This window comes from Semicossyphus pulcher, unplaced genomic scaffold (assembly GCF_022749685.1).
Source record: "Semicossyphus pulcher isolate SPU_LCO1_2020_fin unplaced genomic scaffold, fSemPul1.0.p SCAF_13, whole genome shotgun sequence".
Lineage (NCBI taxonomy): Eukaryota > Metazoa > Chordata > Actinopteri > Labriformes > Labridae > Semicossyphus > Semicossyphus pulcher.
In genome coordinates this window covers 21,244,581-21,272,513 of record NW_027211637.1, presented here as the reverse complement: position 1 = coordinate 21,272,513, position 27,933 = coordinate 21,244,581, and the positions used below count along the sequence as shown (strand labels likewise).

Genomic DNA, 27,933 nt, shown 5'->3' with positions numbered 1-27,933 from the left:
CTGTCCAATCAAAAGCAATCAACAAGTGTAAACAGGAAGTCCTTGTAGCATAATGACCTGTAGCTTAACTGCTTAAAAATAACAGTTTCAGGCACCAAAGAATATATCAAACATTACTATCAATCCTCTGTGAAAGTAGGAATGACTGTTTGTAATGTTATATTCATACATGATGACTTAGTATTCATACAATTAAGAATGAGAGGGAAATACTCCATTCGGCTAACCCACAAGTACTTTTTGGCTAGTGGCTAATTTTGGTGACATTACTTTGACAATTTTAAGTGTGACCTTTTGTGTTTATTGGGGAAATATATCTTTAAATCTTTTAAGTTTCATCATTAAAAAGACACTCTGATAAAGTGTGTGGTGAGAGATGTCAAAAATACTGTATTCTGATTGTATTAGCATGCTAACATTGGCTGATTCAGTTAGCTACACAAGAGTTAGCTTGCGCCTAGCAGTTAGTGGTGGTAAATATTTAGTAACAACTAAGCACTAGTTCTTGTTGAACAACCTTTGTTTAATTAAATGATGTGTTGACATTAAGTATTTACTTAAATTACAATATTGCCTATGAGGAGTACACAGAGTTATAAAGACGCTTTTCCAGGTATTCCAAGCAATATCTCAAAATCACAGCATAGAAAACCCAAACTGTTTAGATGGATAGAAACCACAAGAAGTGAAATAAAAAATGTTCTCATTTGGGTAAACACGTTTTTGTTGTTGTTAAATCTGTAACTGTCCCACCCAGAAGCTCAACACTGGGAAAGTACTCATAAACTTTCCTAAAAGTAAAGAGTTGTTTGGAGGCTCAAGGACGTGCTGACATTAACATTAAATATTTGAGAATAGGCTGCCAAGAAGCCTCACACCCATGAGGTTGGGTATCACAAATCAGAGCCAAATGGTTACCAAACATTGTTCGGTGGAAGACGCCAAAATATGGAGGGTTTTTAGAGTAGTCCCTGGCTGCTACTCATGCATCAGCAAACTTTTAAAACTTTAAAACATGAGGACAAAATGTTCAGTGGATTAGCAAGAGTCATTTTGCTGGAGATTGTTCTTTCCAAAAATGGTTGGCAGTGAAATAAAGTGCACACAATTTGATTTTAATTGGCTAAATCCACATGTACTGTATAATATTTGCTGTTTTTCTCAGTTAAACTGTCTCCTCACTGTTCAAATTTTAGTTACAGTCCTGTCCTCTAGCTAACCCTGCCTGACCTGCTCACAAAGTTTCTCTCCCCTCAGTGAACCCGAATCCCCACCACCACACCTCACCCCTCAGCGCAGCCAGATGCTGCCAACTTCTGACCAACAGCTGCAGCACAAGGTCGCTCCCTCCCTCGGACAGACACAAGCGTGCAAACAGTCCCAGACCGTGACAGAACAAACCTGTTCTGTGTTTAAGTTGGAGGATATCATCTCTTTTAGCTTTGAGGAGCAGCAGAAACAGATATTTACCTTCTGTTATCCTGCCTGCTGAGCATTTTAGAATAATATTCCCCCGTCCCTGCTCTCCATGATAAAAAACGGTTATCTGAAGATAGATTATGGCGTTTGCAGTGACAGTTTGCAGATTAAACAGCCACAGCTACCATATATAACCTCACACTGAGGCTCTATATTGAGAACAGAGACAAACATTAAAGGATAAAATATTGTTTTCCTTTGAAGAGCTCAATGAGAACTGAGTGAGTTTCAGGTCACGTTTACAAAGGCAGCACAACACAAGATAAGACAGAAACTGAGATACACAAGTTAAATGTTCAAAGTGAATTGAGCTTTAGTGAAAAGCTCGAGACAAATGTTTCCATTATTGTATCACTTTGTCAAAAGAGTCTAAATTTACTCTGGAAATTCAGCGAATCGGAGCTGCAGCTGGAAGAAAAACACCAAGTGACTTCATAGGTGGAGGCATGTGTCAGATTGCTGTGGGTTTGAACGTGAAAGCAGCCAAAGAACTGAAGGACAATATTGTTTTTTAGGAAGCCTCATGTGATGTGTTTAACCACTGTTTGAACCAGAACGTCAGACATGACTTCTGATCAGCTGGAAAGCACAGACAGACAGACACGGCGGCCATTTTTCTTTGATGTCACTCTTTGGACTCTTAGCACTTCCTAGCTAACATTATAACACCTTCCCTATCTTATAGTATAAAATGATCAGATGATAATGTTAGCATTCAGCCCCTTTCTAGCTAACGATAATATTAGCTAGGAAGTGGCTGAATGTTAGTTATTGTCTGATGATAGCTAGCTCACATGTTTTTTCTGTCTTTTCGCCTTTATTTGATGGAATAGCTGAAGATAGGCAGGAAATTTGGGGAGTAGAGAGTAGGGGATGAGATGCACCAAATAATCAGCAGCCCGGGAGTTGAACCTGCGATCAGTGCAATGAGGATTAAAGCCTCTGTACATTGGGCGCCTGCTCCACCAACTAAGCTAAACCAGCGCCCCAGCTAGCTCAAATGTTTCATTCAAACTTTATAATAAGGCCTAATGTCCCTTGAAATTTTCATGTTTTCATTCTTTTTAAGGGTCAATCAGGAAGTGGTAAACTATTTATGTAGGCCTATGTGACTTACAACCTCACAGCAGTTTGACATTGTCACAGCATTAGCTTCCTACCCTGACAAGAGAGGAACATGACGACTGTGAATATGTTCAGTTGCGCTTGTTTGGGAATTTAGTAAATTAGCTGGAGAAGAAAATTGTGACTATTTTTAAGATGATTAGCCGAAGAATGCATAAGTCACATGACAAATATTTTCATACTCAATTCATTCTTAACTTAAAGAGGAAAAATGTCAAAGCTGTTACTCTCTTTTTAATAGTGAGGATTCACAGCTTCATCCGTTCTATGTTGTAGTTAGTTAGTTATTTTGTGTTTTGTTCTGTTTTCTGACGTTGTAGTGATATAGTGAAAAATATTAGTTTCAGCCATTATTCTGACCACATTTTCAAAATACACATGTATTCTTGTTCATGTTGTGGCCTTATGGATGGAAGTCTTTGTTCATGGCTCTACAGCTTTGTTTGAGACTGTAATATATCTCAACAAGTACTTGATGGATTGCCATGAAATTTGGTACAGCCTTCTGTGGTTCACAGCGGATGACTGAGGTGACCCTCTGCCCTCTTCTCAACACAACCATGAGGTTCACATTTGTGGCTGCTGTGTCTCACCAGCTCCTGGATAGATTGTCATGAAATGTTTTACATAATCCTTGACTTGTGGAATATGTTGTGGATGTGTCTGGTCTTCATATGTGTTGTTTTTATGTATTGTATGTCTAATGTGTGCATTTGTTTATTTTTTATGTGAAACTGCTTGTGCTGTCTTGAACAAGGCTCCCTGGAAGAAGAGATCATTTATCCCAATGGGAACCTTATGAGCATGTTAGCATGTTGACATTAGCATTTAGCGGAAAGCACCACTGTCCATTTTAGGGGTTCACTAACAAATGTAGGCCCTGTCTCAATAAATAGGCTTAGTGAATTGTTGCTTTATTATTGGTGTGAAATTAAATTAATCAATAAAGAAATTTCAGGTAGAAAACATGTGCTCATGTCCGTACAATCTAACGCAGAGCCAGTAGCAGCGAATAGAACGTTGTTTGGTGTGGTTGCATATGGGGAAAAAAATAACAAACTGTCACAGTGGCAGGTTGGGGGATTGATCAGCCTGTTGTGCCTTTCAACAGAGAAATGTCTTATGGGTAATATGCAGACGAGTCCCAGCTGCACACACAGATGTTTATATGCAACACATCAATCAGACTGTGGAGCTGCTAAACATGTGCTACTTTAATGTGTCCATAATACTACAACAGTCTTGATTCTCCTGTTTGCTTTTTCTTCTGTGGATTTTTGCACCTTTAAGATCTGCAGGACGACACACACCACGGCAGAGAAGCTTCTCCTTGCAACGCTAATCACCTTCCTTGTTGTGTCTCGTTACTCTGATTCTGCTGTGACTAACTCGAACCACCACAGCCGGACGTTCTTCCAGCTTCTCGACAGTAATGAGAATATCAGATCGAGGAAGCCGGCTCCTGCAGAGCCGCTTTGATTTAGATAAGACGTCCTTCCACCTGCCACAACACACAGATATATACGAAGGGGAACAGATGAGATGACACGGACGTACACTTACTTCATACAGGCCTTCTCCACCTGTGTGAAGCTGTCAGTCCTCTACTTTGAGGTCACCTTTTGACCTTTTCCAGGGTGAAGACTCGAAGAATCATGGGAAAATAGCTGGGTTCCTCTGCACCTCAGACATCAAAGACTCTTGTTACTGACCCTCAGTGCTGTGTGTAAGGTTCGGTTTAGGTGTAAGAAGGAGAAGTTTACGTCTCTGCTCACAGCAGCAGACATGAAGCCTGATATCAATAAAACATTAGGAACATAAAAACATGTTTGTTGTTAAAATTTTAAAAGTTTTAAACAGAATATAGATTTGAAAAAACAAAATAAAACTGATGTTATCACTTAATCTAGGGCTATGGCACTAGTTGGGTTGCTTCCTTGCTCCTACAAAATAAAAGCATCACTGGAAGTATTTCATTAAAATTGTGTTTTTCCCTTTACATCATTTAAAGCACCGTTATATTACTGTCATTTGCAGGTTTCTCCTTAATTCATGCCATCATGTAAATGTAAATAATGTCCAATTAAACTTTTCTTGAATAAAAAAAAAGGCGATAAAATAACTTAAAGTGTAATCACTTTAAACCAAAGTAAGTCACACCAGGATGAGGCCCTCCTCTGTCTGTTTTATCCGTGATCAGCATCATACACGATGCCACCACTAGAGGGCTGAGATAACATCAGTAATAAGAACAGCTTCACTTTACACATTCCTGCAATACAGAGACCCATCTTCTTTTTCAATTAATGCATTTCTCTTCTCAACAAAGGCAACACAACAGAAGAATGAAAGCTTTGACATTTGCCTTAGTACACACCTACAGAAAAGGAGGTCCCACTTTGCCAGGACACTTCCTGTGCCGCGCAGGAAGTCACACAACACCAAACATTCTCGGTTTTCCTGCCTTTCTAATGTGAGTATCTATTTCTGCTTTTCTCTGTATAACAGATATCACAGTAAACGGAATATATTCAGGTTTTACACTGTAGGTCGGACAAAAACAAAGATATGTAGACGTCAGCTTGAACATAAAAGTCTTTTCTGTTTGACATACTGAGTAAACACTGGATAAAAAGACCTATTTGTGTCATAATTGCTTAACTGCGCACCTGCAAGTATTTCTATCTCCTCCTGAGCTGTGGGCTGCAAGCTTTCTGAACCAAACGAGAGTCTGGACTTTGTATACTGAGGCAGATAGCCGAGCTCTTTGAGGATATTCCAGGAAAAGCATGTCACATGAAAAAGTTTCTTTTCCCTCCACATCACAGGTTTGTTGTTTCAAAAAAAGTAAGCTGTGACACATTAGGGGAACGGCTGAGCCAGAACAACAACTACCTGTGATGAAAAGAATCACAGCAGTCTGTTTGAATTTGAGCTCAGGGATAACATCTTGACACTGCTACATACAGCAGGAATAATGCCCTCAGATTACACAGCAGTGTAAATACACCAGTGTCAGGACACCAGGCGATGGTGCATAAAGCGTTTTATACACTGGTGCAGCAGGCGGGGTCGGGTCAGCCTCTCAAGAGCTTATGAGCAACCTGAATCTGTGCAGATTGACGGCCTCGGAGGAGGGGAGGGATGGAGAGATCAGCAGCAGGAGAAATCCTCTAAGGATCATCTGCAAACCTTTCACCTCATGTAAACAACACACAGAGGTTTCCATCATAAGAATGATGTTACAAGTGTAGCGCAGCAGCATTTTAAGCTAGAAACAAATAAAAGGAGAGAGCACAGGCGACTCGATTGCAGATCAGTTTCCATCTAAAAGCCTGAACCAGCCTGATGAGAGAGGACCTTCAGGAAAATTAGTATGTTTCTCACACTATGTGCAATTTAAGTCTTAAGGAAGGTGTAATTACAGTCCCTGAACACCACGACAAACCCAGAGAAACAGACTAAAAGTAGATCTATGATTCATGGGAGCCTGTAATGGTGCTTAATCCCTTCCAGATGTGTGAATCTACGAGGAGCGGAGCTTAAATGTCAGTTCATCTCCACTATAGGAGCGTGTGTGTGTGTGTGTGTGTGTGTTTGATTGACTTAGTAGTAGGAGCATGTGTGAGTGTGAAGGTCACTGCACGTGTATTTTAGTGCAGAGTAAGATAGCGAGGACGGAGAGCGAGGATCCAATGGCAGCTATTAAATCAGTAACTAAGTATACGTCTTCTCTCCGGGTCACCTGATTCAAAGCGTCATATTCTAGCAGCCAGGTTCGAGCCAACAGTCCTGTAAGGTAACATTGCAAACTTTAACCAACCAACTGTGAGAAAGCAAAACTTGACCAGCCAAATATATAATTTCAATCACACAGGCAGTGTCTCTCTCTCTCTTGTTGGTCGATCAATTTGGTCCATAATCCCAATGACGGATTACCGTGACTATCCTAGGTTCAATCTTCAACCTTTATTAAGACAAACTATCTGCAAATTCGGCGACAACTTGGTAAACATTACCTGTTAAACATCAGCATGTCAGCTTTTCTTATTGTGAGCCCGGCATGCTAATGTCAGCACGTAGCTCAAAGCTCTGCCATGTCTAAGTAGAGCCTTTAGATGACTGCTTGCGTGGCTCTTCAGGCTGAGGAGCAGAAATAAGCAAATATACAGCTCTGGAAAAAAATGAGGACTCCCACTCCAAATGTTCCTTAAATCAGCTTCTCTCTCTCTTCATGTTATGACCAGCCCAATCTCTAGATCTGAACCTCACTGAAGGCCGCCTGAATGTGATCAAGAGGAAGATGGATGGTCACAAGCCATCGAACAAAGCAGAGCTGCTTGAACTTTTGCACAGAGAGTGACCTAACCTCACCAAACAGCAATGTGAAAGACTTCTAGGATGCATGAACGCTGTAAATAAAAAACAGGTTATTCACCAAATATTGTTTCTGAACTCTTCCAGTTAAAACATTAGTATTCTGTTGTTCAAACATGAACATAAACTTGTTTTCTTTGTATCATTAGAGGTCTGAAAAACATCTTTTTTTGCATCTTTTGGTTATATTTATACAAAGAAAAGAATATTGAGAGAATATTTCATTTGGAATTTGTAAGAATGTTTCCAATAAAACAAAAGTTCATTTTACACAAACCTGTAAACAGTAGAACCAGAGAAAAGCATATTTTTTATTATAGCACATCTTCCCAGAGCTTGTAAATAAGCCTGGAGTGTTTTTGCTTTACATAATAACCACTTTTTAATCAGCCTCTGAACAAGAATTATCCGCTCTAATGACGTTAGACTGTTGACACTCTTGACAGAACAACAGAAGGGGAGCTGATAAGAGACAACACTGATTGTGTAGTCTTGTTCTTTCTAACAGGGTCATCCAGGTGTGTTACTGTTTCCTTTGTTTCTTTTTACTGCTTGGTTTACCAGAGAGCTGTCACTCGTGTTCTTCATGTAAGTGTATAATATAATGAATCAGTGAATACTTAATTCATGCCCAACAAAGCAATAAAAAGCCAGTAGGCCTAAATGTAACTAACTAGCCATGTGTCTGCTCTAAATGATCTGCTACCCTTAGAAAACAGCCATAAAGTCATTAAGGCATGTTAATATGGCGCAGGGAAAAGGACAAACTTAAGACTATTGAGAGGCCGAAGGAGGCTGTGTCCTTGGCGAAGTCAGCTACTGATCTGGCCAATGACAAGCCAGCGCTGGTAACTGAGAGGCCAGCGGTGGTGAATGAGAAGCTGGCTATTCATTCGACCAGGGCGGCAAGTATGTTAGTGCTTCTAACATAGCAACCCACTGGATCGGCTACTGGTTAGGCTGGTCATTAGCTTCTGAGGCTGGCTACTAGCACGCCGAAGCTAGCAACCCATTGAATCGGCTACTGGCTAGGCTGGTCATTAGCTTCTGAGGCTGGCTACTAGCACGCCGAAGCTAGCAACCCACTGGATCGGCTACTGGCTAGGCTGGTCATTAGCTTCTGAGGCTGGCTACTAGCACCCTGAAGCTAGCAACCCATTGAATCGGCTACTGGCTAGGCTGGTCATTAGCTTCTGTGGGTGACTACTAGCACGCCGATTTCCTTTGTCCTTTGCTGACAATTTATGCACGTTATTGCTGCTTAGAACGTGCATGTGCACAAACATATCTATCCATCCATCTGTATGTATAACAGTACGGGCTGTGTTTTTACAATTAATTACTTTTTCTCTTTTATTTTGAAATCTAACATCTCCAGTTCCTTAATTACCAGCACCTGTTCTTATTGCACACCTGCCCCTGATTATCTCGTTAGCCAGCCGGTTCATACACTGCTTTGTTTGCCCTCCTCGGCTGCTGGATAGTCTTTGTTATCCCGAGCGTGTACATCGCTTTACAGCAATTTCATAGTTTTGTTATTCATGGTTTTGACTCTGCCTGACTTTTGAATATTTGGATTTTTGCCTTTTTCCCATGAGATTTGTTTGCTATCTCGGAGTGTATCACCTTCTTTTTGTCAGTGAAAACAAAGCTTGTTTTCTGAACTTCAGCCTTTGTCCTGTTCATCTCTGCATCTGATTCTGAAAGTGTCTGGTACCTTTTCTATTCACAAATAAGTGTACCAGCTTAATGATACATATTTTAATTTCTTTTTTACATTTTTATGTCACTACTGTAACATGTTTATTTGATTTTTACAGTCCATGTTCAGGAATTTTGAGGCTGCTAACTGGACCACTGAGTTTATTCCTGGCTTCCATCATTTACACTTCACAGTGGCGTTATCAGAGCCCAGTTACACAACACTGTTTGAACTGAGACACATCTGTAAACAGCTCGAACCATGCGTGTGTGCAGACATAATGGTAATATAAATACAGTAACATTGAACCTTAAATATCAAAAACAGCTTTTTGCTTTAGTTTGGGCAGCAACACGGACGAAAAAAGGAGGACGTGATTCTACTTTCAAGACTCGTGCAGAAACGGAGATGAGACGTGTTTTTGTCATTTTAAATCAGACTCAGGGAAGAGTGTTTGTATACGCACACCAACATGCTGTCTCTCCGCTGCTTTCTCTCAGACTCATGTCTCCGTTTTGGACTCTGTTTGAGGTGAAACATGATGCATGTGAACTCCACATGAGACAAACTCGCTCTATTTTACGAACCCTGAGGGCTCTCCATGCTTGTTACTGATAATGTAACTGGCATCTTTTCATGAACTTACTGTACAGGCATGGTGTCGGTCCGCTTTATCTACACGAGCATTACTTCCAAGCTAAAATGTAAGCTCTTTTTCACACACTGTAGTAGTTCTGACGAGAAATAAACAAAGCAAGTAGACTAGATTCCAAATATCATCTGTGTTTGACAGTTTCTGACGCCCTGTACTACGCGCATGTGAGGTTTGACCAAATATGGTATCACAAAAACAGGCAAAATAAACAAATTACTTGTCTTCAGATGCCTCTGCCTGCTGGACTACAATATCCACCGAATTGGCGGCTGTTTCTTGTTACTCCTCTGCTCTGCGTTTCAGTCTAACCTCATTGTTACATCACCTGAGGCTAAGTCTCTGCATTACCCCGCCGTTTATTCAGGCTTAAATGACACAAGCTGCTTGTGTGCGGAGCCGTCGCTCTTTCACTGGTGCGCTGCCATTGTTATCAATGTTTCTGAGTCACTCCATCCAGTAAAATTCCAAACCTTAATAAACAGATTGGACACGTGCAAACAAGCCTATTTGAACAGTTCCTGTAGAGACACACGCCTTACGATGTACTATGTGCAGAATAAGGTTGAATATATGTAAAGAAACATGCTAAATATTTGAAAGCCTTAAACCGAGAGCTAATAGAGTCGGTGGATGTGGAAGGAAGAGGGGAGAAGCAGAGGGTACAGCGAGAGGGAGGAGAGATAGCTGCAGGATTCATGTCAGGAGCTGTTGACAAGCCTCTCGGGGATAAACTTCTGCAGTCGGCTGCACTTAATCAAGACTGACAAATCTTCATGCTTAAGAAAATATAAGGGATGTGCACATCACAGAGGAGATCTGTGTCTTCAAAGCCCTCACATCCTCTGCATGTGTGTAAGCCTTCTTAGACAGAGACACAGTTTCAGTGACACAACTCAGAGCAACCTTTACAGAGCGGAGACAGACTGAAGATGCAGAACGTACCGGAAATTAAAGTCAAACTAGAAGTTAAATTCATTTTGCTTATATATATATAACTAAAGGGATATAACTGAACTAAAGCAGCTGTGGACTCGTGTTGTAAGCTGTCACTCTGCCCCATCTGTGATTCTTCCAGTGCTCCATATGGCCCTCTGTGACTCTGTGCATTACTCCGTGTTGGGATTCACATCACAGGCTAACATGTGGAGCGCTGAGGTCACAGGAACACTCAGTGCTCAAAGTTTTCACTGCCTTATTTGCTGTCAGAATCCGGCCTCATGAAAGTGGAAAAGCTGAGGAGCTAGAGCAGGCGCACCGCGTACAGAGGCTGCAGTCCTCGACGCACTGATCGCAGGTTCGACTCCAGCTCTGCCGATCATTTGGTGCATGTCGCCCCCCACTCTCTAATCCCTACACTTCCTGTCTCTCTTCAGCTGTCCCATCAATAAAAAGGCAAGAAAAAGCCACAAAAAAATCTAATGCTAATTAGATTCATTAAAAGCTAATGCTAGCTAACCCCCTGCTTTTTAAAATGCGGTACAAAAACAATACTATCAACCTTCTATGAACCATCTTATATTTTGAATTCCTGCATTAAAAATGTGAGTGGAAAGGCTGGAAGTGTTGGTGTATCGATAAAAGCTCAATCCAACAAGCCATGAAAACAGACTTGCTGAATAAATCATGATGAACATGAAGCGAGTGCCTTTAGAGGAACTCCACTGAAGAGATGAGAACATCTGATGTGCGGAGCGATGATGAGGACACTGTGATGTTCCTCAAACTAAAATATGGAGCAAATAAATGTCCTTAAAATCCATCATGTCTTACATACATCATCTGGTTGCATGCTCTTCTTCTGCAGGGCTTTAATAGCACCTTGCTGGATAAATACCACCTCTAAATTTGCACATGGTTGGTGCATGGTTTATATTTGTTACAGCTGTATGTTTTCTACGGAAGCCCTAAGGGGACATGCATCCATACATATTATTTACTCCGTTTCCCCGTGATCTTGAGATGATGAGATAAATAAGTCAAGAAATCAACCGGAGATTACACATTGTCATGCTAAAATGGAGTAAATGTTTGGATGCATGTCCGCTCAGGGCTTCCGTAGTTTTCTCTGTTCTTTTTACGAGGTGCACCTGGTGTGAGAACAAGGCGGTTACTTTTTTTATTAATTAATAAATGTGAAAACAGTTTTTAAGGTGTTTCATCCAGTTAATTTGTGTCAATTTCTGGGTTACGTTAGGGTGGAGCGTAACATATTAAATACACCTAAAGTGATATTTCAATTTGACTTTAAAGACTAGATTAATGTACATCTCTATCAGCCTTTCCTTGTCTTAAGGATGCAAGTTTTGTAATATAGTTTTGATTTCCTGCATTCAGACAAAAGTGTGTCGGCTCAGCTCTTAGGGGAGTTCACAAACCCGACCCTCCACTCTCCAACACACTGAGTGATATCAGCTGCGTAGACCGTTAAAGACAAACTGAAATGACACGGCCTGGTCCACCCTTGTGTCACCAAACGCCGCTCCTGTTGCCAAGCAAAAGGTAGCTAGCGGGCTAACTAGCTAGCATAACTAACGTTGAGATAATTTGTTTTCAAGGGCCCTTTCGTTTTCTTAAACATGAGTAACACTAGCTATTCAAATTAGTTGGAACCAAAAGCTTTTAAATTTTAAAGTGTATTCCTCAGCTGCCTTAAGTCCGCCATTTTGTTTGAATTGGCACGCAATACATCTTGGGATATGGTGAGTTGCGAAGGATGCACCCGATTCTTCGCGGCCCGGAAAATGGAGGACGCTTTTGTTCGGTCGCATCTGAAAGAGCCTTCGAATTGGGAAAGCCTTCGACGCTCTTCTGTGACACAATCGGCCTTCAAATACGGCCTTCGAAGGCTACAGTGCCTGGATTGGGACACAACTACAATCACACTCCCAGCTGAATGAAGCTTCCCTCAGTGAGGTGCATGGTAGAAATAAAGCAATAAGCTTAGAGCCAAACTCCTCTCACTTGTCATAAAATGTCAAAATATCTTAGAACTTTTCATAACCATGGTTTTGGTTTCCCAAGATTATTAATAGACTTTAATTACAGTGAAATTACAGTGTGGATAATGAGGGGGCAGACTCATTTCATTCACTCTGTAGTAGCTACCATTTAACTAGATTAGAGAAAGGTACATTTGTTCCTGAAGACAAAGTGACATTTAGGTTGTTGACTGTTTGACTAAATGTGTAACTTTGTCTGAACTCTTCTTTCTGTCGAGCGGACTCGAGCGTTGGTCAGTAAATCATAACATAAGAGTAGACTCACTGTTGGAGTGTTTTATAACACACTCCCACTTTCCACTTGTGATAAAGATGGAACTCGATGTGACGGACCCTCCGCTCAGGCGCACAAACGGAGCCAAAGTGTAAAGGCAGAGGGTGTAGGGAGTAGTTAGAGAAAGGCCCTGCAATGAAACAGATGGTCGGCCTTATCAACAAACCGCTCAGGCTCGAGGGAGTGAGCAGGTGACTGGAGAAAGCAAGAGGTGATGTAAATAACCTAATTAATGTTGTAACTCTGGAGAAGAGATTAATTTAACGGCCTTTTTATACTGCCTTAATCCTGGGTAGTCAAATTTTACTGTTTGATGAGGGGCTTTTATTTTGAAAAGCATCCAACAAGGCACGATGTTTGTTTCAACAGGGATATTGTAACGTTTAAATCTAGTTTGAGTTTTGAATAAGTTTAAACTTTTATTTTTGTGTGTTTTATAACGAGCTCTTTGGTTTGGAGATTTTAAAATAGATCTTAAAATCATCGATTCAAGTGTCTAGACAGATCTTAATGTGCTACAGATGACCTGATAGCACAGGCTATGAAGGTGTAGATATTTCATCGTGGTGCACCAGTGAACTCCTGTCCTCTACCTCTCAGGAATGCCAGGCATCTTGCAGTCGGATTCCCTCGGGCTGGGTTCAAGTGAAGGCGAGATCTAAGGTAACGGAGGGCCATTTGTCCCCGAGATCAGACACACACCCAGGCGAACCCACCCATCATCTCAGCACCATAAACTCCTGAAGGTGCTGGAGGGGGTTGTGGCTTTGTGGTCACACCTGTTACAGATCAATGTACTGGAAATGATCTCTAATTTAAGCCATCAACTGTAATTCTTCTAATGTTATATAACCTGATGCACCTTTACACGGATGTCACTGTTATCAGGTGTCTCTTACAAACAGTCAGGACTACAAGGAAACGACCTTTGACCTGTGAGCTGGATTCACCTGATGATGTCAGAGAAGAGTTTCACTGGAGGCTCAAAGTCTGAATATGTCTGAAAGTTCTGCCTCCGTGTACTTTAACCTCCAGATGACGGCCTCGTAAACAAAGTGTGATTACTGTTATGACATTTCCAGTGACCACAGCCCACAGGAGGGGAGAGGTGTGCTGCAGTCACTAAGTGTGTTTGTGTTAAATGTGGACTTTGAGAGTATGTGTTGCAGTTGAATAAGCCAGAGTTTTTGAGAAGGTAATGACATGAGGTATGAGGGAAAAGGAACAGGTTACACGCCGGTGTATTAACAAGAACAGAAAGTTAGGTTTTCCACTTTAGTTGCATATTTTACTTCTTTGAGTCATAACTTTTCTTTAGAGATACGACGCACGATTTGCAGATTCAGGGTGGTTAAAACTTTCTGAGGATGTCATTAACTCCAATGTCCATGGAGAATAAATCACAGATAAATGACGCGCTTCATGACTCCAGGTTTTGCCTGAGCATCATCGCGTTGCTGCGTTTTCTTTTGCATTAAAGTCACTCAGACAGGCGTCTGTACAATCATGGGCACAATGCAAACAATGTTAAGTCTAAGGAAGAGCACGTTGGCTCGAAACGACACGTTGTGCTGAATAAAACCCTCTACGGGAGCTTCCTGGTGTGGGGATCTTTGTATATTTTTTTGATATACTTGATTGTTTTGGATCCAGCACCCACTGGGGGATGTGCGTGTAAATGGTAAATGGACTGTACTTATATAGCGCTTTTCTAGTCTTTGTGACCACTCAAAGCTGCTTTTACACTACATGTCACATTCACCCATTCACACACAGATGGCAGAGGCTGCTACGTAAAGTGCCCAACTGTCAATCAGATATCACATTCATACCCGTTGGCTATGCCACCGGGAAAAATTTGGGTTCAGTGTCTTGCCCAAGGACACTTCGACATGTAGCCTGAGGGAGCTGGGGATCAAACCTCCGACCTTTCGATTGAAAGACAACCGACTCTACCACTGAACCACAGCCGCGTAATGCATGTCTGTTTTGGATTTTTCATAATGCAAACAACACCCAATAACATTCTTTTAAAGTGTGTCAGACTGCATCTATATACATACTTTGGCTAAATATCAGAAACAAGTCAACATTATACTTCACGTTTACATACCCCGAAGCCCCCAGATTATGGGAGTTTGGGGGGCACAGTTCTTGCAGTTTTACCTGGAGGAGGAGTTTACTAATGGACTATGTCCATTAACAGCGTTTTTTGGGGGGCTGGCAGCGCCGACGACCTCAATTTCACAGTGTTTCCCACCGGCGCTTACTGTTGCTAGGTTACGAAAATTGTTGACCATTAAGTGTTTTAAATCGCTCTGTATTCTTAATATTTGCTTTTATTCAAGGAAATTTTACTAAGAAAAAGTAAAAACAATGGAAAGGAATCGTGTCCTGGCGTTGACAGCAGCTCTACACCTGGAAATTGTACCCTTGAAAAAACGGATTAGCTTCTACTTTGCCACTGTTGTTGACAAAGTTGATATCTCAAGGCCCGTCCCTTCTTGATTTCGATTGGTTGGTGAGGGAGAAGTGACAATGATGAGCACAAAAGTTAAACTATTTTCAGGTGAGAGTGCTGTGAGCTGAACTGCCGAACTGCATCGGTTTAAAAGTTGCTGTTTGATGCTGATAAGAAGCATCCTGCGTTCAGTGATGCATTCAGTCTCTCGGTAGAAACACATTTATGGACTAAGTTCTTCTACAATCCCTTGAGAATGACTCAAAGAGCTCCGACAAACAGCTCAGACAAAGTGCAACAACAAGCAGGCAGGGCGATGTAAAAGGTAAGCTAACGTAGCATTACCGAGTGCTGTGGATGTATCATTAACTAAACTTTCAGTCGGCCAGATTTAACTATTGTAGCTTTTTCACATTTCTCTCATTCCTTCCCTTTATAAAGTTATTTACGCAGCTTAATAAAAACCCAGCAGAGTGTAATATTCCACTTTCTCCACAGGAATGCTCAGACATCATTCAGGTGGTTTTCTCTCTGCATTCCTCAGTGGGAGAAACACACCTGTGGGGCGGCAGCCTGCCTACCTGCACACACACACACTGATAGAGTTTCACCCACAGTACTGAGGTGATGTTGCCTGGGGTAACATGACACGCAGCTCTCTGGAGGGGAAAGCTGGCAGACCCGATCTGTGCCAGCAGTCTGTCATTTAGTCTGGAGCAGCTTGGATCACCATCCCATCCAGGTTCAGACACACTGTGAGACACAATGGAGGTCCTGTGAGCTCCTCAAGAATATCCTCTCTCTTTAATTACAGACTGAGAGAATCTGCTGACTCCTGCAAGAAGCTAATGACAAAGCCTTAAAGACGACTCAGGATCTCCTTTATGTCTGCAGTCAGGGTGCTGCAGTAGTTTCAAAGTGTTTCCATAGGAGGTTAGAATAATTAGAAATCTGTTGATGGATATTAAAACTGTCCCGTGGTGAAGGCCTGCTCCGATCGTATGTCCGACAAACACGGAGCAGCATTTGTGCTGAGCTCTGATCCCAGGGGTCGCGACTTCAGCTCCAGAGGTCAAGCGTTCTCTGTGCAGCGACTAATGGATGTACAGTGTAACAGTAAGGCAGTGACACTACACCGATACTAAACCGCCGTTATATAACACAGTTAATGATTTCCCCAGAGAGAAGGCAACGCAAGCTTTGACAAATGTTGCACGAGTGTGTGAGCGAGGGAGCGAGTGTGTGAGGAAAGAGACGTTCACGCTGAAACAAACAAAAGATTTAAAGTTTAAAATTTTTTGAAATTCACTCAGGCGTCTCAGAACATCCAGATCTGGCCGAAATGAAGAACAACAAGAGATGCAAAACACACTGGAGACTGTGAGGAGGAGAAAAGGCAAAGTTTGTACGAGTGTGTGCGTGGCTCGGCCTCTCGCTGCCTCTCAGACAGATGCAGACGCATCAGACCGCGGGCAATGGGTCAAGCTCATCTGACATGCAGGGAGCACTTCCAGAAATAACCCCAGCTGCCCATCAGTGATGGCCCGCTCTAACTAACAATGCAACCCCGAACTGAACAGAAACAGCGTTATTTTACGTGAATATGCAGAACTTGAACCATGAGTCGATTTATCGATTATTTGAGGGACTGAAAAACAACAATTTTCTAAGAAAAATATTAGTTTTAGACATTTTTGAAAAGAGTTGTTCCACTATAAGGCCCAAAACACTTTGATTTGATCACATAACTTAGTAACCCTACCAAAAATGGAGCTTTTTCAGGTTAATCATCATGTGAATGTGACATATTAACAACACCTCTGCGCTAGCAGAAAGTGTAATGGTTGTAGAAGCTGGCAAAATGTCAGCGATCAGTGTTCTTCCAACAATATTATGGATATTTCTGTATCGGCCAGGTTTAGTGTCCAGGTCTCGGAATCGGTAAGAAACATCAAAAATATTGAAATACTGCTTCACACCCTCAAGATGCGTTGCTTCTTATTGTCGTATATCATCGTAAATGTAATCTATTTTGATATTTCTGGGACTGTTGGTTGTAAAAAAGAGCTTCTGAAGGTGCCAGTTTGTGCTCAGAGACATTTTGATTCACATTTTAAGCTATTTTGTTCTACTTTTAACGCACCAAACTGTCTAATGATGATGCTAAATATATCAAAGATGTATTAATGTTCAAATTAATGTTGCTTGCACTTCTAGGGAGACGTACTGTGAACAAATCAAGCAGCAGACTGGACTGTACTCCCAGCAGAGAAAACAAGAAGCCAAATAAGGTGACAGCAGCCTTTGGCAGAACCTTTAAAAGTTTGGGAATTGGCTCCATTGGCATGTCAGAGGAGTAAACTGGCAGCAGCTGACAGTGTGTGCTGTAAGTGTAAGATTTTAAACTGCAGTCTCTGTAAGTGGCCTAATGTGTGACCCCTCAGGTCTGACCCACAGAGTCTGTGCAGGGAAAGAGGGCTGTCAGGGCAGCTTCATGTCAAAGTGAGAACTCCAGGCTGCTGGAGAGAAGATGAGCAGCAGAAGCAAGCCCATACTTCACATGCATCACCATTTTGTTGTGTGATTCTGATGTGGTGGCAAATATGAAACAACTTCCACTTCTACCTCGATTTTCTTACCTTGACGCACAGTTTTCAACCTGACGGGACCTTGGCAGCACTTAATCACAGTGAAAATGTCATACAGGGGTAATCCAGACACAGCCAGCCCCTCCACCTCCAGCACCAGCTCCCCCTCGCTGACTTTACCGTCCTGGTACACCGCAGCATCCTCCTTAACTTGCCCGATGTACGCGAACTCTCCATTCTCAGCCCCGCCGTGCAGCTCCACGTTCAGCTCCCCGCGCGCGTCCGGGACCACCGCGCAGTCATTCACTTTATGGATCCAGTGGTTCTTCTTCTGCAGGACTTTGGACATGTTTAGTCCTAAATAAACTCCGTTATAACCGCGAAAGGGTGTAAAAATCAGAAGATAGTCCCAACAGAGAGGAAACTTTAAGGTGTTTTGGTGTCACTCCAAGTTGGAACATTTTCACCCTCCTCCTGAGCCGAGGCATGCTGCTCCCAGTGCGTGTAAGTATCCCGACAGATTAAAATCCGGATTGTTGTTGCTTCTGTTGTTGTTTCCGCATCTCTGATTCCTCGCTGTGGGATCTAATCCTCCCTCTGATAGCCCGCTTTCCTTTCGAACACTCTTCTCCTCGTTAATCCTGTAGTTCTGCCTCCTGTTCTGTCGATTATTCCCCGTTTTTTTTAACTTTCCACAAGAGACAAACAATTACCTTTCCTGCTGCTCACACACCCGGCGGCGCCTTTAAGCAGGTAGCACGACAAGTTCATCCTCTCTGCTCTTGCGCTCTGGATGGAGGAGTAGTGGAAAGCGGAGCGCATGCGTCCAGCTGCTACTCCACGAGGGAAAATCCCACCCGACCCCACACCTACCGGGCCCTAAAGCTCCGGCCAGCCCGCCGGTCCGCACGAGTTTTCAAACGGATTACAGCGATCTGTGCGTCTAATCCCCCTATGGGAGCTTCAGCCTTTAGTCCTGATTCATAAATAATGGAAGTGAAGCACAGAGACTGCGTGAGGCTGATGGTTCAAACTCCAAACGATCAGCTATGTAACACAGAAACTCCACCGAGTAACGTTTAAAGCCTCGTGTGTGTGTTGTGTTTATGTAACTGGGTTTAAGTTAAATCACAAATTGTTCCAAATTGAAACACAATATTCTACTTTATACAACAGTTAGCCTAGTTCCGACCAAGTAATCTGATTGGATAAGAGGCATTCCATGAGTGCTCATATAAAGTTCAACGTCACTGGGACTTTTCACTGTGTATCACTCCGCCTCAGCCAGGTGTTTTGGCTACTGTTAATTAGCATTGCAGCAGACAGTGTTTGTCTACATTAATCAAGCTGGTACCTCTGAATCACAGAGCAGACTCTTATTTCACTGGTTGATGATAAATTAAAGGAAACAGAAAGTAGCAGCTCTCTGTGGTCACCTGTACACTCAAACAAGCTAGCAAGAGTGCAGGAGAATGTTTGTGTTGCTTGGCAACAGTCCAGTTTTCAGTTAAGTGCGGCCTGAAACAGAGCAGTGCTGACACTCAGGACAACATCACCACCTCGAGTGTGATATTGCCTAAACATTCTGCTATAGCTATCATCTCAACAAAGCTAACTTTCCTCACATGGACAAAAAAGAAAACTTATGGAGGTCAAAACATTTTTTATTGTCAAATTTAGTAGAATATGAAAGCGAGTTTATTAGTAATAGTAACCTTGTTGTAGTAGTAGTATTGGCAGTAGTGGTAGTAGTAATAGAAGGCAGGGGAGGATGTAGTGATTTCATGGCCCAAGAGTAACTCAAACATGGGGCCTCCTCGGCCTTCATCCTTTCTTTGAAGATAATGTTGGTATCTGTCGGGGTAAAAGAAGTACTGACTTTCTTAAGTCATATTATTGGTGACTATTAAATGAACAAATAAAGAAAAGAAAACATAAATTATGAGCTTTAACTCCAATGAAACACTCTCAATTTAATACTGACACATCTATATGACCTAAAATATCAAACCAGACCATCAGGGAGAAGATTGGCTATTTCTTTATTAGTCTTAACGCCTGTTACAGCAGACAAGACAACTGACAATGATACCTCCTGGGCAGACGAATGTCCAATGGTAAACTTTAAACTGTACTTTTAACCAATGTGACTTCCATCATCTTCCAGTAAACCTAAGCTGTGTGTGTTTAAAATGTGTGAAAGTCACCTGACGACATCAACAGTTCAGCTTTTGAGCTTCAGAGTTTACTCACTCAGGTTTGTTGTTCAGTCTTTTTGACAAGCTCATACATAATTTCCGGGTAATTATTCTTTGATTTAGTCAACGTCACATAAATTTTCATCTGACAGCCCTAAAAAGAAGCCAAACCAATCTGATTTTAGACGCTGAAGGGAACCTTTGTCAGCGTCTGCCTGCCTGACAGTACAATCATCTACTCTGATGCAAATGGTCTGCAGTTGGGAGAGTTAGGAGGGATCAGGTGAGAAACACATGGCAGTCAGGGGAAAAACAGGCGCTCTGTGTTTCCTGCCTGTTCAGATAAAGTACAGTTGTTGGCACTCTCCCACAGGCTGCGAGGGCAGTGGCCTGGATAGCAGAGCATGAAAGGCAGCTTTCCATCCCATTTCATCTCAATGCTGAGTGCTGCGAGTGTTCGGGGCGACTCAACTGTGTCACTTTTACCTCCACGGCTCGACGTATAGAACGGCTTTGTCTCCGACGGATAGAATAAGGCCGTCATCCTCTTTTTTTATTGTGTGAATGCATCTTGTGAGCATGGTAAACACAACATACATGCCACTCTATCACTTTCTCCATGTGCTGCCAGTCACATGTCACATGACATTCTCAGTAGGGAAACTAATAGCCGCAGGCCACTGACACACATCCAGAGATGTGATGACGTGTTTGTGACAAACAGCGATGGGATAATTTAGCCGTGTGACTCCAAACACCAAGAAAAAGTTACACTTCTTCACTATGTGAGCCTCAGAGTTTATATGAGGTGAACTGTATCAGTCATGAACAGTCGTCAGGCTTTACGTTCACAATTATAGAATATTGTCACACTAAAGATATTTGAATCAATGACCACATAAGCAATCGCTAACGAAAGCCTTAAACCCAGACAAACAACACATGCTGAAAGTCATAAAGTAATGAGGAGAGAAAGTCTGACACAGTCTGGTTTGGAAAGTACAAAAAGTTTGTTTCAGTTTAAACCCCCGCATACACACGCTGTTCACTGTTCAGTGACTCCCACTGGTTTGACCTCTGCTCAGGCTGAAGGAGGCAGAAATGTGTGATTAATTACGGAAGTTCACCAAAAGTAATGTTCCAGTGATAAAGGTGTACGTTTGATTGCTTGTAAAGAGTTTTTTCATACACTTTTATACAAAGAACTCACACACCCTGATGGCAGTGACCTGTTCATTGGGGCATATTAGGGTTCAGTGTTCTTTTTTAATGAGCGTATTGCTTCATGTAGAAAGGAGGAGCTGGGGATTGAACTACCATCCCTTATATAAGAATATTGATACAACTCTCATGTCTATACTGTAAATATAATGCTGCATGCAAATCTCAGTATGCTGTAAAACTGCACTTTTTGTATTCTTTTTGTATGACTGAAACAAACAAGGCAGATTGATAATTGTCAGCCTCAGCAAACGTTGAAATAAAATCTCATCTCCCATCAAGACAGTGTCGAACTATTTCTTTGAACAGTATTAACAGGACAGTGAGGGGCAGGTGAAAACACCTGTGCGGTGTCTATTTAACATTTAAATCATTAAAGGGAGGTATTATGCCAATTTCAAGCTTCATATTTCACTCTGTGATACCTGTGGAGTAGCTTAGCATAATTTACAGTAAAAAAAACCCAGACCTTTTCTGATACTGGTGCTCCGTGCAGGCCTTCAAGCCCACTTTCTTCTGGTTGGCCTGCTGAGGCTGCACTTTGTGATGTCACAAAGTGCAGCATGTAGAAAAAACGGTGTGAAACCTGGCGTTCACAGCAGCCTGCAGACTGAGCTGAGAAGCCTGGGGATTACTCCACACCCACGTTTAGGCTGGACATCAAACATGGTAACATTATATATATGTCTTAAAATGTGAAACAGCATAATACCCCCTCTTTAAAAGTTTATCCAAGTCACAGTATTACATACACATTTATCTATTTATATTTAACATGTTTTGTCTCCTAACCAGTTTAAACAAACAGAAACTCTTGGCTCCACTCCCTGTTCCTGTTTATTGACTTAAAACTAGATGTAGCCATTTGAACAAACTGTTTCTTTAACATGAATAGAAAGTAAACACTAACGCACACCTCGTCGCTTTAAGACAAATAAGAGAGGCCTGACTGTGAGTGGTGCATAAAGGTGAGTCTGCAGCAACAACAGGAGAAATAATGAATGCAAATCCCCCAGCATTACGTAACACAGTCTGTGTTTGGCTTTATGAGTGACAGTAATTGGCCGTCCACACATCAGGAATGTCGTGAGCCCACAATCATTGCACGGTGATTAAATATTAACCAGCGAGTCAAACATAGTATTGATCTGTCATGGCGGTCAGAGAGAAAGAGAAACTGCATGAGAGCTCTGGCTGGTGTCAACAAAGGACTCATGCTGGGAAAGATCAATGTGTTTCACTGAGTCAATCCATGTACTTAGTTAAACACACTCCTATTCACAGAGGTTTAATCATTGTCTGTCAGACTCAACTCAAAGACTCAAACTGAAAAAGTGGCAGAAAAAGTGAAACTTTATTTTGTTAAACCTGCAATAAATTTGGTTTATAGCAAGAAAAAGCTGTAAACACAAAACATTCTGTATCTTCACCCTTTAAGTTGATGTTAGCAAGCACATTCTTATTTATACAACCAGCAAATGTACAGGAGCAACATTATCATTCATTTGGAGTATCATTTCTGACCCCCAGGTAAAAGTCAGTCCAATATTCACTCCCTTTTTGCTCTGTTTTTGGTCTCCTCCTCCTGGCTCTTTTGCTTCTAAATGCTCTACTATGTTAACCAGCTAGTCGCTAACTTTCTTTGTTGACCTTTTTGGTGCTTGGGAGCTGCTTTTTGAAGTCAAAACTGACACTACGAGTCCACACAGTTAGTAAAATGCGGGCTGGATAGCTAAAAAATGAATTGAAACCTGCCATAAAGCCTCATCTAGGCAAGCTTCGGATCCAGGCTAATTCTCTGTCGGATCATCAATACCAGCAACTTCTTTCAGTCCATTGAAGTCCAGTCAGCCGGCAGTGTGCGCAGCTCCTGGACAGACTGATGCCTCTAGTTAACCTCCTGTGCATGTGAGAGAGATTAGCGTAACACAATTGCACAGCTGTTTAGTGGAGTTCAAGAAGAATTATTTCTGACCCACATGAAGAACAAACACACACGCCCTGAACTTTGCATTGCACTCACTGCATTCTTAATTTGACTGTTTTTAAAACCACACTGTGTAGCTGCATATTTTCTGTATGCATGAGATCAAACATATTGAACAGCAGAGTTTGTTACCAGACAACCTGAGAAGGCTGAGCTACAACATAACACTGAGGAGTACAAAGCATATTGACACAAAGAAGAAATCAGTGGCTATTTGTTATTCAGAGAAACATCTGAGGGGTGTTTGTTATTTAGAATCATGAGAAACATATTTATGTACACCTGTGAAGGATCAGATGGCTGCAGGCTTCATTAAATAATGCAGTAGTTAACAGCTGAATCCTCATAATCCAGATGTCTCGCAGAACACGGGGTTCAAATCTTGTCTTTCACAGAAACCTGTGATAGCTGCAGCGAGCAGTTACACTGTAAAGAGCGCAATCTTCATATTTGGCATATACTAACAGTTCATCATGTAAAATGTCAATTTGGAAATATTGCATGTTGAAAACTACGGTGGCCTTAAAGGGCAAACTTGCTGCAATGACCTAGAATTCAGAACAGACATCAACAGCTTGCAGCGTTTTTCTGTTGCATGCGTTTTCTTGTTTTGTGTTTTTTTGACCCTGCATTGTTTCCGTAGTTTTTGTGCTTTTGCTGTGTATGCATGTTTTTTCATTTGCTGCAAGTTTCCGTCGTTTAATTTGTTTTGGACTTTTGTATGTTTTCGAATTTGCACCGTTTCTGAATTTGCAGCAAAATACTCCTAAATAAATCTTTTGGGAATACAATGCTCCTCATGGTTATCATGTTTGTCCTGTTTAAAGTCTGCCTGTAAACAGAAGAAGAAGAAGAGCAGGGATGGGGACAGGAGAGATAAAGATAAGAGCTGAAGTCAGATATAGAACTCAAAGATAGCTTGGGAACAATAACAGAATAAAAGCAAATGTAAGATCATGGCGGATTATTGTTTGTGACAATGATTTTAACCACTCCTTTAAAATTAGGGCATTAAAGAGGCCGCAGCTCATAGAAAGTGAGAGCAGGGATGAGCAAGACACATGATGACAGAGCGACATGAGTTGTCATGCAGTGGATGTTGCACTCCGACCCCCTCCCTTACATAAGACACACGCTTGGCTGCAGGCGTAGAAAACAAGGCCTGTCCCCATGCATTGAGCCTTCCCCTTCACTGGCTCTTAACCATGCAGCACACAACAGGAGCAGACAGTGAGCAACATTGAATTATTCAAGCACAGAGAACATTGGAGAGATGAAGGGAACAGGCCTGTGTTGACTTTAGTCTGGAAAAGACGAGCAGAACGATTCCAAAAGGCAAAGATGGTCGTTCGTGCACAATCCCAGAATGCATTTCTGTGTGCAATATCAACATGATTTTATCAGCTATTGACCAAATGATTTCTTCTTTTCACAGGTGTCACTCAAAGCAACAAACCCTCAGAGAGTTATACACTGACTCAGCAGTTCCCCTCAGCTCAAGCATCTTGTAGCTCTTTTTGGTTTAACAACTTTATTATTTTTATTAGACCTCACTATTCTCAGAGACATAAATCCCAGCAGCAGCAGGCAGAACTAAAGGAAGAGTAAATCTTGGACTTTTATTCATCGCAGGGACAGAAAATAGCCCCGTACAGGACAGTTTCAGGATAGGAAGCTCAGGGAAGCAGCTGTGTTCCGCTCCTTAACGTGGTGGTGGTTAGTCAGACGTATATTTGCCAAACCGACCCGCTGCATTAAACCGACAAGTTTGAACTAGAATTTTATTGATGTTTGGTAACAACAATAAAAGTCAATTTTATTGTTCCTGCTTGTAAGATGGATCGACCTCAACTTGTGGTCTACTTTTGACGCAGTACACTTGAAACACTTTGAGGTCAGACGATTAAAAATAACTACTGGGAGGCCGGAGGGCATAAAACACTCATGCTGTGTTCTTCCATACTTTACTAGCAGTACGTACTGATTTAGCCAAAATATAGTATTTGGTATGCAAACAAAAGCAAAATGTGCAGTGTGCCAAAAATACCCGGATGTCGTACTGATTCGGAAAATATCTCCAGTATGCATCGGACCAGTCTACCTCGCCTACTGTATCCCACAATGCAAAGTGCTGGAACGTTACAGCGGCAGTTAAAATGATGGACAGCAGCAGCATTCCAGCAGAAGGGGGCGCTATAGCTACAGAAGCAGCGGTTATTGTTCACTTCCGCCTGGCGTAGCATACTGCAAAATACATTTGAAAAGCTCCTCCATACTACACACTACCGCCGGACGCAGTATGTAGTATATAGTATGTAGTATATTGTATGTAGTATGTAGTATATAGTATGGCATTTCGAGCACAGTCTTACTGGACAGTTGGTAAGAACCGTTTTTCCTCAAACAGCCACAAGAGGCAACAATGAGCCCATTCCACAACAGAACTGCAACAAGTGACACAAAGTGGTTTCAAAGTTATAAGCCCTTTTCACATTGCGATACCGCCGCAGGCCCTGCTTAAAGCCGCCCCAGTGTGTGTTTTTACATTGCGTTTCACTGTTGAGGAAGCAAAAGGTGCGGAAAGTGTAAACAAACAGCGCAAGCTTCACATACATACACGCCACTGTTCCGCCCTGTCGGCTCCTCGGAGGTGGAACGACTTTGCATTTTACATTAAAGACATAACAGAGGAGAAATCCCACGGAATTGGCAGTGTTAAAGGGGTATATGCGTCAGCCCTGTGACTGACTGGTGACCAGTCCAGGGTTTACCCCGCCTCCAGCCTCCTGCCACCCTGAAAAGGATAAGCGGTAAGGTGATGGATGGTTGGAACTTCAGAAACATTTTGAAAAGCATGAAAAACATTGAAAACGACGTGCATGTTGTGCTAGGAATATTTGTCAAAGAGAATAGTTACATTAAAGTATCGCTACTTTGAGGAGCTGAGTACTTTTTACACCACTGGTACACACACACACACACACACACACATTCCCTGCCGCCGCCCTAACGTATTTTATTAGCAGCCACGAGGTTCACATCATGACAGACCTCCTGCTCAGTGTAAAAATATTTCCCTGAATGAGATAATACACTACGCTTGTTATTAGCACGTCGCTCCAAACAGGAGACAGATTCATCTAATTAATCTCCTAGTCTGTGTGTGTCGGGGCTGCTTTTATGGACACAGTGGAAGCCAAACTTGCAGGTTCTAAATGACTTTTAATGAGCAGTGTGTCTAATAAAATAAAGCCTACTTTCACATTTACTATTTTAATCTCTGTCTGTGAAATCTCACGGGGTGTGAATGACAAATACAGGACACTTCTGCCTTTGAGCCATCCTCCATCCACCTTATGAGCACTGACAGTTTAATACCTGAAAGCAGAGCTGTAATGTATCTGGGACAGGTGTATATGTGTATAGTAGAGGTTATATTTAGAAAAGCAAAAAGAATTTAATTAACTGCAATTGTTGATGTGCGAGATAAAGGTTCGACTGACTTGTGAGTTTTTATTTAGGCTACTGGCTTCCACTAAGACGAGACTGCAGCTGCATCTGAGATCGATAGCCGAGATCTTTCACAACCGGCATCAAAAAGGTGTTTCATTTGAGCTGAGACGCTGCCACAGCTTTCTCCCATCACGTTCCACATTTTATCACACCTAATAGTAAGATTTGTCAGCATAATTTGACTTTTTTTACGATCAAAAAACTTTTATTTGCTTCCAAAGGCATCTGTAATGCCGGTCATATGAACTCAATGTGTTATGGTTTGGTTTATTTATTTGCGTTTATAAACTTTGTAGTTCTAGTCAGAATAAAGCCTTTTTCTGAATTTGGCTAAAAAGGTGATTTAGGATTTGGGACCAGATAGATTCATATTAAGGTTTAGGTGTCTGTGAGAGAAACTCTGGCTGACCAGGCGAAGCACATTTTAAAAACACCTACTAAAGTCAAACTGCGTAAACAGGAGGAAAAATAGAAACAGATTATAATACTGAGCGAAGCTTTTAAAGCGAAGTCGTCGTCTTTGAGCTAAAAATAGGATGAACGTCAGCACGTGTTTTATAAGATGAGACGAACTCAAGGATGTGAGGACTCATATGAATTGTTTGATTCTCAGCTGAATTTGAGGTTTTGATCTCAGCTGAAGCGTCTTAATAATTGTCCTATGCTCCGAGTACCAGCTTATTAGATCTTTTAATGACCTCACACAACCTGAATATCCCTCGTCTTCAGTATGTTTGTAACTGATGAGCCTGACCATGAGGAGATTTAGATGAGGGGATTGATACATCTCTCATATCTGTCTGTGAAATATAGAGCTAGCGACAGAGGACACTTAGCTTAGGTTGGCTCATCCTAGCTTAGCATGATACTTGGAGACAGGGGGAAACAGACAGTAACATCCCTTTCCACTGCTATTAGCGCGTCGACGCGGGTTTTTCAGTCCCGGGACAACCTGCTTATTGATGCCGAATGTCTCTTTTCCCATTACGAGTGAAGTATCCTCCTTTCTGTCTCTTTTCTGCTGCGTCACCATCTGACGTCACAAACGGGCAGGAAACAGGGTAATAACCAGTGAAGATGTTGGTTAGGTCTTTATTGTATCGATTACTTATTCACTCTGTGTATCACACTCGGCGCCAACAAATTTGCAACGATGTTCAAGCGCTGCTTGAGCGGAGACAGGCGGATATAGCTGAGATGACAAGGAGTCGCAGAAGTTACAGACGGAGCATAGCATCGCGCCGGAAAGGGGGCGGAGACATGTCGACGCGGGTGTTAGCAGGGTTTTTGACCAGTGGGAAAGGGGCCTAAGTGTGGCTTTGGATAGGGCCTAAGTGAAATTTTTCCTAGCCCT

The 27,933-nt window shown here is 42.0% G+C and overlaps 1 protein-coding gene across 1 annotated transcript in view; it reads right to left on the bottom strand.

Moving 5' to 3' along the window:
• Positions 1 to 18,009, bottom strand: part of LOC138589276 (membrane-associated guanylate kinase, WW and PDZ domain-containing protein 1-like) — a 90,481-nt gene extending 72,472 nt beyond the window's left edge. The window contains exon 1 of the mRNA XM_069659488.1: positions 17,712 to 18,009. Within this exon, the coding sequence (XP_069515589.1) occupies positions 17,712 to 18,009 (298 nt within the window). The remainder of the gene's footprint in view (positions 1 to 17,711) is intronic.
• Between the last annotated feature and the right edge of the window lie 9,924 nt (positions 18,010 to 27,933).